General features: G+C 40.8%; 1 protein-coding gene across 1 annotated transcript; it reads right to left on the bottom strand.

Moving 5' to 3' along the window:
- Nucleotides 1-105: 105 nt before the first annotated feature.
- Nucleotides 106-6,079, bottom strand: CDKN2C (cyclin dependent kinase inhibitor 2C). Its single transcript, XM_055255134.2, has 3 exons — nt 4,850-6,079; nt 4,252-4,391; nt 106-850 (listed from the first exon to the last, which is right to left on the bottom strand). The coding sequence occupies exons 2-3, from the start codon at nt 4,378-4,380 to the stop codon at nt 473-475; spliced, it is 507 nt and encodes a 168-aa protein (XP_055111109.1). The 5' UTR covers nt 4,381-4,391; nt 4,850-6,079; the 3' UTR covers nt 106-472.
- Between the last annotated feature and the right edge of the window lie 6,241 nt (nt 6,080-12,320).

Here is a 12,320-nt window from a genome sequence, read left to right on the forward strand (position 1 = left end):
CTAGTGTAAAGACTGAAGACATCAATAACTTTTAGTACAGTTCTCCTTAGCAAGTGATAAGTTGTGTATGGGTTCTAAAGGAAGGAAAATCACAGAAAAATGTTGTCCTATTTTGAAAGTATTTTAATTAGACAAAAGAAGCATCAGGACAAACCATTTTAAAAACAAAGTCTTCAAGTTGGGTGTTGAGATTGGCAAAAGGGGAAGCAAGGGAAAAGCCAAGGAAAGATAAAATATTCAGAAGAAAGTCAAAGCTATTTGCAATTACATGTTAGAACAGATTTTGCAGGTGAAAAAGATGTTGCTTAAATATATTCATAAACCTGTTGTAAGATTTTCACTTATGCAGTTTCAGAAAATTTCGCTGCTTAACATGTGACAGAACTGTATTTTAACAAATGACATTAAGGGTCAGGAGAGCTACCCAGTTAATTGATAAAGTAGAGGCAACGTGGGGGAGCCCTCCCCACATTTATTGAAGATTTGTGGCTCCCCCAGCCCCGTTTGCCTGCATTAGGCTAACAACCTCGTTCTTCCCATAGAGCCTGGCCAAATCACAGGCGGTGTCCCCCTTATGGTTCCGATGCCCCACATTGCTGGCCGTGTGCTTCACCAGGAACTCCACCACCCGGAGGTGGCCTTCTTTGGCAGCCAAGTGCAAGGGCAGGTTCCCTTCATTATCCTCGATGTTAACATCAGCTTGAAACTCCAGCAAAGTCTGTAAAGTGTCCAGGAAACCTGCTCTGGCCGCATCATGAATGACAGCGAAACCAGTTCGGTCTTTCAAATTGGGATTAGCACCTCTAAGTAGCAGTCTCCTGGCAATCTCGGGATTTCCAAGTTTCATAACCTGGAAAAGAAGTAGAAATGGTAGAATACTTCAAGTGCTCATGCTACAGAAATATTTTAAAATATCTGCCTGTCCTTCCATTTATGTAACTATTTATTTTTGATGGAGCTCTTGCGGAAGACCCATAGGATGAGGCTTGAAGGAGTCAAATGCCGAAAAGTGCTAGTAGGTGAAAGTAGAAGACAACTTCTAAAAATTGAGCTTCTGTGATGGAACGTCTTAAATGGGCCCAAAAGTCTAACGTCTTAAATTGATCAATAAGATAGAATTTGTGCAACATGTATAGCATTTGCTAACAACTCAGTTCTCTATGTTCCATGAAGAGTTGTGTAATTTCACGAATTTATTAAAATAACAGAAATGGAATTTGGGATTTAAATAAGAGTCTCCTTCTGTTTGATTGTTCATGATCATAAAAATGTGCCTGTGGTATTAATTCTAGAAAATCATATGTGGTTAAACTTTATTTTCTAAATAGCTACTGCAAACAAATAAGGATGTTGAGTTTCTCTAAACCAACTCCATCAGCGAGTGTAAAAATGACGTCTTAAAAATCCAGGCCTGATATTTTCTTAAATGATCAATTTTTACAAGTTCCCTCCAAATAGATATGGCTCCAAATTTCCAAGCATTTCTTAAAAATATTTTTTATTTGCAAGTTATTTAATATTGGCTACTAGGTGTATTCAATGTTTAGAATCCTTCATTTTAAGTTACAAAACATTACTGATTATTAAGGTGTTAAATAAGCCACAGTGTTCTAAATTGCTTATGATATTAATTTATATAAAACTAAATTCCTGATATGCCTTGTATCACAGTAGGAAATTATTGTATGACAACTATTCTTGAAAATAATGAAATAGTCACTCTATTACATTATATACTGTTTCTCAAAGTTCTGACAAGCCTCCTGATTTTCAAATGAGCAAAAGAAGAAAAAATAAGATATTTAATGGGTGTTTTGGGACACGGACAGCCTTGTCTTGTGGTTTGAGCTCATTTAATAATCAACTGGTGATCCTGTGTTAGTTCCTTTTTCAGTTATTATCAAGCATTTAAGGAATAGCTATTTGTAAACTGCCAACATTTTAAAAGTCAGAATGTGGTATTAACACTTGCTATCAACATACAAATAATTCACATAACAAAGATTATCTACTATTGTTTGAATATATTTCACTCTATCAGTGGTCTCTTATAAAATATCTTGTAGAACAGCATGCAAATATAAAATGCATAAAATTTAGTTGTGAAAAAATATTACTTTCATTAACATGCCACACATTTTCAGCATTTACACTGGTTTATTTATATTTAGGTATATCCATAATAATCTAAATTTATAATAAATATCTTGTGTAATAGACACTCAATGTTTATGAAATTAAATGCTAATGGAAAATACAAAGTCATTCTATCTTTTTTAAATGTTTGTTAAAAAAATCTAATCACACATTAAATAACATAATAAAATATATTTAGAATGAGTAATATTTTGTAAATGCAAACTACATAGATGGACAAGATATTAAGCTCCCCTGTTGATAAAACTGTTGATTTTTAGCTCTTCCTTTGGAGCAGTGGTAAACAGTGATACATAATTTATATTTCAAGAACTTCAATGAAACATACTTTTTGGTTATTAAAAATTGATACGACCACAACTGTCTCTAAAGATTTAATAATATTTAAGGACCTGGAATAAGAAAAATAAGAGACAGATACCTTGGATCTTTGTAAAGCAAACATACGATTAAGGCCTTTGATATTAACCTGATAGAAAAATGTACACTAGGAAGGTGGAAAAGGCTTTTGAAATTGAGTAAATAAACATAATTGTAGAAGAAAATTCACCTTTTTTCACAGAAGATAATAGCAATATTGGAAATGGTTTTGAAGAAAGTTATTTCTTGACTTATGACACAACTTCAGAGTCAGGATTATACATATTGAAAATAAGCCTTGAAACTCCAGTTTCTGTGTGTGTGTTTCGTTATATGTACAAGGACTAAGCCACAATAAGTGGGTGTTAGTATCTTGATAAGTATGTTTAATATAAACAAGATTGTAAAGTTGTATTAAAAATGTTTGTCAAAACTTTTTAAAAGAATATTATTAATTTCCCAGTCTTCCTGTTCATCAAAAATCCTGTAAAATCTTATTATGAACATGGGCTAAGTAGCTCATTCTTTGTGAAGTTTATATAATCTTTTGAGTTTTCAAAAGGAAACTTTTCAACATATTAAATTTGTTACTTTGCTATCATCACTAAACCTGTTCAAAACTACTAGGTAGAAAAAGAAAAAAAATCATTACTTAATGTAGCAGCAATACGAGATAAATAATTTAGTATCTGTGCATAAACTTCCTTAATACTGAAATTTTTGCAAGGCCATTGTATTCTGATTGAAAATGTACAGACTGTATGGACTTTGTTTGTTAGTAGTATATCTCTTGGCACTTAAATTTTTAATTCTTGTAACCGAAACAAAGCCCTCTAAAAACCCTCTCCCCACTGGGTTTTCAAAAACAGCTTCAAGTGTTGCATTTCCAAATAAGAATAGCTCATAAGAATATCATCAGACTCTGATAAAGCAACTATTTTAAACTATTTTGTCATTTTTCTGTTTCTAAGCCTTTCACCTAAGTTACATGATAACATTCCGAAGAGGAAAAAAATTATCAGGTACAATACTTGGCAGCCGGACATGTGTCAATTGTTGCCTGTAAATCTAATTACTGAAAATTAGAGCACACCACGGCATGACCGTAGAGACAAAGACACTGCGGCTGAGCTCTGATTAGAAAATTCAACTTTTTATTCCTCCCGACTCCTGAATGAGGGGATGGTAGTACATTAACTGTAAAATGTACATCCTGTCCCGGTGCCCAGGCCACCCATTCCAAACGAGGAAAGGTCGTTTGTCAAAACTTGAAGCATTTGAAGGAAAAACACCCTCACCAGTAGTCAAGAAAATTAACGTTAAAGTCTATTATTGGGGGCAAAGTACGTAAAACCACTAATAGCAGTGTATTTACTTCAAATAATAATCATAATAATGTGTTTACAGAGCTGTCTTTAAAAACAAAACAAAACAAACAAACCTCGGCCCTACAATGACTACTTTAAAATCCCCACCGTCACAAAAACATTCCAAAAACTAAGACCAAATCTGGACCCCACTTGATATCAAGGATGTTATTGGATTTGAGGAGTTTGTTCAAAGTACGTCATTTTGAGAAGTTGCATCCACTTAAAGATATAAAATATGGCAACCAACTAGGTTTAAAAACAGTGAAATTTTATGTCCCTGAAAGCTTAAAAGCTGTAAATCTAGAAACCCGGGTCACGTAGGCAACATTATTGACTTGTTTTCCCCACCTCTCTGAATACCAACCTGCAGCGCAGTCCTTCCAAATCCATTTTGTGCATTGACGTTTACATTATTTTGCAACAAACTAGTAAGTTGCTCTAGGTCCCCCCTGGCAGCTGCGGACGCCAACTCGTTCCCCCAAGGCTCGGCCATTCTCTAGGGTCCTGACGATCAGGAAAAGATGAATTAGTCGTTTTTCTTTTTCCCCTTTCCTTTGCTCCTAACCAGGCTGCATGATGGCATCGGAGACTGACAGAAGGACTGGGATGGTTAATCTGGAGTAGAGCTTGGTAGTAAATACTAGTAAGATCTGCCTGCCAAAAGCCCGCCCCTCGATTCACACGTGATTATTCAGCAAAACTGAGCCATTGGAGAGGGGCACCTCGCCTCGCTTTTTTAGCTTAACCCCTATGAAGAATTCTGACGACTCCACAGAGAGACACACAGACACACATACATTCCTGGTTAATGACTCCGGACGTCAGATGTAGGCAGAGCTGTCACGTACCTACGCTACAGATCTCTGTGAGGAGTGTGTGTGGAGACTCAAGGGACTATAGATCGGGGCAGAAAATGCCGCGGAAGGAAAGACATTCAGGGGGAAGAAAAGGCATTCACCCACCCTTGTTCACGGTGGTGACTTGAGCCGTGTGAGGCAGAACTGCAGGGGCAGGTCCTCCAGGGGGCTCGGTTTCCATCCGTCTCGCCGAAGGGATAGTCCTGGGTCCTCCGCTGCTGGGAGAGCGCCGCGGTGGCTGGATGCTGACGTGCTCCGCGGGGTTAAAAGATGATCGCCAAAGGCGAACGGGAGTAGCAGTTCCGTGGCCCTCAAGTTACAGGTCGTAACGACTGCCCAGTGCTCTGGGCTTCTCCAGAAGAGCCTTTAGTCGCGTTCGGGCCAAGCCGTGGGCTAATGCCGCTCAGGAAAGCTCCGGAGCCCGCCCGCCAGGCAGCCGCAGCCCCGCCGAGCCTCAGAGGCCGTGGGAGCCGGGCTCGGCGCGCGTCTCCGGAGGCTGCCGGGCGTGCAGCGGGCCCCCGAGAAGCCCGTCATGCCGGCCCCGCCAGGTCCCGGGACTCCCGGCAGCCTGAAGAAGGAGAGCGATGCGGGAAGCGTCTACGGGGCCCGGAGTGCTGGGGCAGCTCGCGGCAGCATTGCGGCTGCACTGGGCAGCCCCCCGGGAACTTCCCGCCTACGACCGCGCTCGTTCAGGCTTTCTGCCGTAGGCACTCATTGAGCTGCTGCCGCCGCTGTCCTTTCCTTCCTTTCCCCGTTTTGTGGGGGTCTCCGGAGATGGGGAGAGTCCTGGGAAACGTAGGCCAAGTTCAGAGTAGGGAGAGTCGCCGCAGTTCCAGGGCGCAGCCAGTCCCGTCGCCGTCTCGGCGAGCGCTCAGCAGCTTCGGCGCCCGGTGCCACTTCGCCACCTCTCGCGGACCCCGGCCTGTGCCCCTTTGCTGCGGACAGGGCAGCCGCCAGCCAGCTGTGCCCTGGAGCCGAGCCTGGCAGCACTGCTTCCTCCCTGGCCGCACCGCTCCCAGTGACAGTTTCTTTTGTAGCTGATCCCCCCCTAGATCGCCGGTCCCTGCTCCTTTCACCCCTACAGGCACTTGCGTGTCGCCCCCTTTTTTGCTTTTTTCCTTCACTCCCTCCGTTGCTGCTTTTTTCGCTGAAACAATTGCTGCTTCTGTTGCCTCTCAAAGAGGGTGCCGGTTTCTTCTCCCTTTTTTCCGATCTCATCAGCTTTTTTTGAAAAGAAAAAAATTGAGCGCTTTTTGAGTTGAAAAACCCGCCCCCATTTTAACGGCAGAGTTTTAAGGAGGCTCGGCAGAGTTGCAGCGCCGCGGGAGCGGGAAGGCCGGGCACCGCCCACGCCCCGCCCTCCGCCCTGCTGGCGCTCGCGCTCGCAGTCTCGCTCGCTCCGCCCGCCCGGTCCCGCGCCCTCATTCCCGCCTCCCGCTCTCCACCTCCTCCCGTCAAGTCTCTCGCGCCGGCTCCCTCCCGCCGGCTAGGCGGCCCGTCCCCAGCTGGAGCGGGGTTCGGCCCCGCGAAGCCCGGCCTGCCCTTCTCCTGCTGGCGGGCTTGAGTCTGTGACGCGAACCCCCAGCTGCCCCAATTCCTACGGGGGCGAGGACAGGGGTTTGTTATTTAAGACGGTTGTGGAGGGCCGCAGGGTCTTTGAGGCTCCGCAGCGTAGGCTGCGGGAAGGCGGACAGCGAGCTGGCATAAAGGGAGTCGTTCTTTCAGCGCTAGCGGGGCAGGTCGGCCCGCCTCTGTGCTCCCCCGCCAGGCTCGCAAAGTTCGGGCGGCCAGGCCTGCGGCTGCTGCTGCCTCCTCTAGGGCGCGCGCGCTCTGTAAACTCGGCCTCCTTCGCTGAGCCCTGGGCCTCGGCCTCGCACCTGCCAGATCCACGCCCGACGGTGCGGTGGGCAGGGGTGGCCGCGGGGGTGGAGGGGAAAATCTGGACTGCCACTAAGCACAGTGCTCACAAAAAGCAAGTCTTGTATAGACTGAATTTTATGAAAACTTAAGACATGGCATATGTAAGAACGAACTCTGAAGCCTTAATTAATCAAGGACTAGAAACTGCGAAATAGTCCTATTATTAGAGAAAAAGGCGAAAAGCAATTAAATTTAAAGCAAAGTTTAAAATAAGTCGTGTGAAGTGTTTTCTAACAAAGCCATTTCTTGGTTGCCGAAGTTCTCTCACTGCTTAGAAGCGGCTTGGTTTTTTGGCGATGTAGGGTTGGGGAGGGTGTCTAGATGTAAAGGAATGGTCTCTCTCCTAATCCTTTAATCATCCGACACCAATTTCCAGTACTTTTAACTTCCTCTTTTAGCTATGTGAGATTAATTAACTATTGCTTTCTGTATTTTTATACTCTTAAAAATATCCAACACAGTTGCATGATGCACCCAGTGGTCAAAATGAAACCAAGCAAAAAATGACATGTCTAATGAGAACCGGCCTTTGGCAAGCGGATCCTCAAGCAATACCTGTACCCTTCTTGAAGTACATTGGGAGTATTAACAAAACACACCAGAAACCTCTGGATACTCATCCAGCAAGAGATTGGCTGGTAGGTAGAGGGAAAGTTGAAACTGGGAAGAATCCGGCAGTGTTTTCTTTAACGTAATTGTTGAGAGAAAAACTAGAGTTCTTTTCTTAGGTAACTAAACTTGAATTGTGAATCAAATGAGAACTACAAAACAAGAAATTAACTCTCTTTTTCTTAACATATATGTAGACGTTTCAAATAGAAACATTTAAGATTCCATTTATACCAGTAAGAAATAAATAATAATTTACTTTTGATTATTCTGGGAACTCTGTAATCTTTTCATACAGCAAGAGGGTGTGAGGACATATTAGCACTGTTGGCTGATAAGAGAGAACTGGTATTAGTCCAATTTATGAGGATTGCCTTCTAGCATTTATTATGGTTTCCTGCTTAGAGATAAATTGTAAAGAGGAAGAATCTTAAAGTGTATGATTACATAAAGTACGGGTAAACGTACTATAATTTTCATGAAATAAAATGCTTATTGCTGAATAACTAAGTAAAACTTATGATAATTTAAGATGTACACAGAGTTGTATTAAGATTTTTGGAGGCCCTAAGCACCAAAAAGATTTTGATGTTCTACCACATCTTCCTCATATAGAAATAAAAAGAAAAATAACAGAACCCCAAAATAAGAGTAAAAAAGTCCAACAAAGTTCTGATTTTTTTCCCATGATGGCTACTTCAGTGGTTTTGCTGAGATATTAAATTATTTGGCAAAGTTTTTTTTTTTTTTTTTAACATTCTGATTTTGCTGGTGCCCTGAAGCATGTGCTTCATATGCCTGTTGGGTAAACCAGAATTGGCAGTGCAGAGGTTAGGGTCTTAGTTCAGAAGGCATACGTAAGTATTACACAGTAACTCCAGTGAAAATCTAGTATTTATTGAGGGTTGGTTCACTAAAGCAGATTCAAGGGTATCTCTACCCTCAATAAGCTTATATTCTAACATGGCTTAAAAGAAAAATTCATAGTTAAGTTTCTACTATATTGAGAGTGGTGCTTTCCCTTTTAACATCAAAATGATAAGTACATCAAATACTGAAATATAGCCTTTATAGTTAGATATTAAATATTAACAGTCATGGAAACCTTTTGCTCCAGCAGTTCATAATCATTTAAGGAGACATAGAAATGGCCGGACGCGGTGGCTCACGCCTATAATCCCAGCGTTTTGGGAGGCCAAGGTGGGCAGATCACCTGAGGTCAGGAGTTTGAGACCAGCCTGGCCAACATGGTTAAACCCCAACTCCACTAAAAATACAAAAAAAGATTAGCTGGGTGTGGTGGCTGGCGCCTGTAATCCCAGCTGTTCAGGAGGCTGAGGCAGGAGAATTGCTTGAACCTGGGAGGCAGTGGTGGCAGTGAGCCGAGATAGCGTCACTGTACTCCAGCAGTCTCCAAAAAAAAAAAAAAAAAAAAAAAGAGAGAGACATAGAATAGAAATGTGATTTAGTCAAATTATTCTGTGCTTTTCCCTCATTGACTCAAATAGGTACAGTTTCTGAATGATTAACTTTTGGAAATGTGTATGTGGTATTTACTATTTCTTTAACTGGTCTCAAAGTCTTCCTTTTTGTTGTTATTTATAGATCAACACAGGTGGAAAACAGACTGGGCACCCCCAGGCAGCCTTTTTTTGTCACTTTATAATTGTGGCTTCAGCATTTTATTTCTGAGATTCAGTGATTTTTTTTCATATAGGTACTTATGAAAATTTTTTATTATTTTTATTTTATTTTTGAGACAGGTTCTCACTCTGTTGCCCAGGCTAGAGTGCGGTGGCTTGGTCATGGTCATGGCTCACTGAAGCCTTGACTTTCCAGGCCCAAGTGACCCTCCTACCTCAGCCTCCGGAGTAGCTGGGACCACAGGCATGCTCCACCATGCCTGGATAATTTTTCTAATTTTGTGGAGATGGGGTCTTCCTATATTGGCCAGGCTGAAAGTTTTTTTTTTTTTTGAGATGGAGTCTCGCTCTGTCATCAGGCTGGAGTGCAGTGGCGCGATCCCGGCTCACTGCAATCTCCACCTCTGGGTTCAAGCCATTCTCCTGCCTCAGCCTCCTGAGTAGCTGGGATTACAGGCGCCCACCACCACACCCAGCTAATTTTTGTATTTTTAGTAGAGATGGGGTTTCACCACGTTGGCCAGGATGGTCTCCATCTCCTGACCTCATGATCTGACCGACTCAGCCTCCCACAGTGCTGGGATTACAGGTGTGAGCTACCGCATCAGGCCTGAAAGTTCTTTTTTAAAGTAAGAAGAAAAAAAAGCCCAGTAAGCAACCCAAAAGCTGAAAAATAATAGCAACAATTAATATTTGTATAGTGTTTCATGGTTATAAAATATGATGCATATCTCTCTCTCTCTCTCTCTCTCTCTATATATATATATATATATATTTTTTTTTTTTTTTTGAGACTGAATCTTGCTCTGTCACCCAGGCAGAGTGCAGTGGCACAATCTCAGCTCACTCCAACCTCTGCTTCCTAGGTTCAAGCGATTCTTCTGCCTCAGCCTCCTGAGTAGCTGGGATTACAGGGGCACACCACCATGCCCGCTAATTTTTGTATCTTTAGTAGAGACAGGGTTTCACCATGTTGGTCAGGCTGGTCTTGAACTCCTGACCTCATGATCCGCCCACCTTGGCCTCCCAAAGTGCTGGGATTACAGGCGTGGGCCACCACACACAGCCAATGCATATATTAATCTTTACAACAATTCTGTGAAGTGACTATGATAATAATCCCCATATTTCAGGTGAGGGAATTGAGGCTGGCAGAAATTGTGATTTAAAGTCAGTAAATAGTAGACATAGGATTTGAATTCAGTTCTCGGGGCTCCAAACCTTATACTTTTTCCATTAGTCCAGGGTCAGCCACTAGTATCCTAAACAACATTAAATCACTAGATGAAATACCTATGTGTAGTAGCATTAGTCTTCTCATGAATTACATTATGAGCAAGAAGTATTATTTAAGAAACTGGTTATCTCAACCAAAGAATCAAGGTTATCACCACCAGTAATAACTCAAGTTGATAACACATGGCCTTGATATGATGTAACAAGGACATATCACCTCTGCGGTATTTTCCCCCAAATGCGTAAACTCAGTGTAATTCTGGGAATACATTAGGCAATCCCAGATTGAGGGAGATTTTATAAAGTTCCTGACTCTTCAGAAGTGTCCACTGAGAAACTGTCATAGATTGGAAGAGGCTACTGAGACATGACAACTAAATGTAATGTGGTATTATTGGACCATGGAACAAGAAAAGGACATTAGTGTAAAAATCCAAATAGAGCCTCTAGAATTTAACTAGTAGTATTTAGCAGTGTTAATTTCCTAGTTTTGATAGATGTACCATGTTAAATAAGATGGTAACATTAGAGAAAAATGGGCTAAAAGCATACAGGAACATTCTGTACTGTCTTTGGAACTATTCTAAAATAATTTCAAATAAAAATTTAGTAAAATATAAATAATATTTATTATTTATATTGGAAATAAAGATGATATAAAAGTTTCTTTTAAAAGAACATGGAGATTCTAGAAAAAGATCTGTATTTAACTTAGGCTGAGCTCCATGAACTCCTACTATGGGCCAACTATGAGAACAGATAAATTAAAATTACTTTTCTTTGCTCATGCATACACCAAATTTCTTTACATTTCCTTCTTTTGGTTTATGACACTTAACTGAAATTGTTTCTCTTAAGTATGGAATTCTGGAGAAATGAAAAATGATTTTTTTTCTCCTAATTCAGTATTTATTTTTCTTCCCTTCTCTTATCTGTAGTAGATAATTACTCTGGATGCTAGGTATCCAACCATGAAGAGTTAGGCCATAGGGAAGAAACAGTGTCTTTGGGAACGGTGTAAACTAAGCAGCATGGAAGGGAAATTGTACAGCGGCAACATGGTAAGTGGAAAGAGCACTAATTTGACCTAGCCTTGAGTCCTAGGTTTGTCACTTTGTAGCATGACTTTGAGCAAATTCTTAACTTGTCAGAGCAGCTTTATATTCTGTAAAGTAGTAGTTGTAAACATTAAATGAGATAAAGTTTGTAATGTATCTGTACATAGTAGACTCCCAATAAAAATTAATAAATTCAAAAGCATTTACTATCTGTTATGTTCACAAGACTTTGCTATGTTTGCACTATGGTGAATATAAAAACACATGGCATAAAGCGGTTTATAATCTCAAGAAACTTTCAACCTTTGGGAGGAGATTAAACACACATATATGAAAACAATTAGAGAAAAAAATTGCAGAATTTACTGGAGCACTAAGTTGTGTTGTAAAGATAGTAAAAGCAGTGATTAGAAAGGAGAAAGATCCTTACTGGCTTAAACTTTATGAAAGGGGTGGTCCTGAGAAAAGCATTTAGGAATTGGTATACAGAGTAATAACTAATATGTTTGGAGCATTTTAAGGTTTATGAGGAATTTTCACAAGAATTTTATCATTCAACATTCAAAATCACAAGTTTTATTAGCCCAATTTTAGAGATAAAGAAATAGAACCAGAGAGCCTTTGTTAAAGAGCAGAGTTAGAACTCAAACCACAATTATTGACTATTAAATTTATGTTAGTGTGATACCAATATTTTATATTTTCCATGCATTTGCATATTGTTTTTTCATTTATCAGAGGAAATAGTCCTGTGAGAAGCTGAAGTCAGAGAGATTAAGTGACTCATCCAAGTTCCCTCAGCTAATTATTTGGAAAAGCAGTACTAATATATGCCTGAATGTCTAGTGTGTTCATTCCATTGTTCTACATACCACATTGTTTTAATTTCCAGATGGAGAGAAAGGAAAGAAAAAGGGAGCAACATGGGATTTGAATGGGTTCTGAGGTACACATGCATCATCACAGAGAAAAACCCTCAACTTTTTAGGACTGCATTAATCCTTGGCCATATAACTAGAAACAATTATTCACCTGCCTTATACTGAGGGTGGCCTATATGAATGGGGCAACTGAATTGCCACATTTATATTAACGGTGCTGTGTTTTGCC

This window comes from Symphalangus syndactylus, chromosome 12 (assembly GCF_028878055.3).
Source record: "Symphalangus syndactylus isolate Jambi chromosome 12, NHGRI_mSymSyn1-v2.1_pri, whole genome shotgun sequence".
Classification (NCBI taxonomy): domain Eukaryota; kingdom Metazoa; phylum Chordata; class Mammalia; order Primates; family Hylobatidae; genus Symphalangus; species Symphalangus syndactylus.

What these genes read in the sequence shown, in the direction of transcription:
- CDKN2C (XM_055255134.2), bottom strand. Translation starts at nt 4,380, where the DNA reads ATGGCCGAGCCTTGGGGGAACGAGTTGGCGTCCGCAGCTGCCAGGGGG. An exon ending in TTGGAAGGACTGCGCTGCAG is followed by an intron (nt 851 to 4,251) that starts GTTGGTATTCAG and finishes CTTCTTTTCCAG; the next exon opens with GTTATGAAACTTGGAAATCC.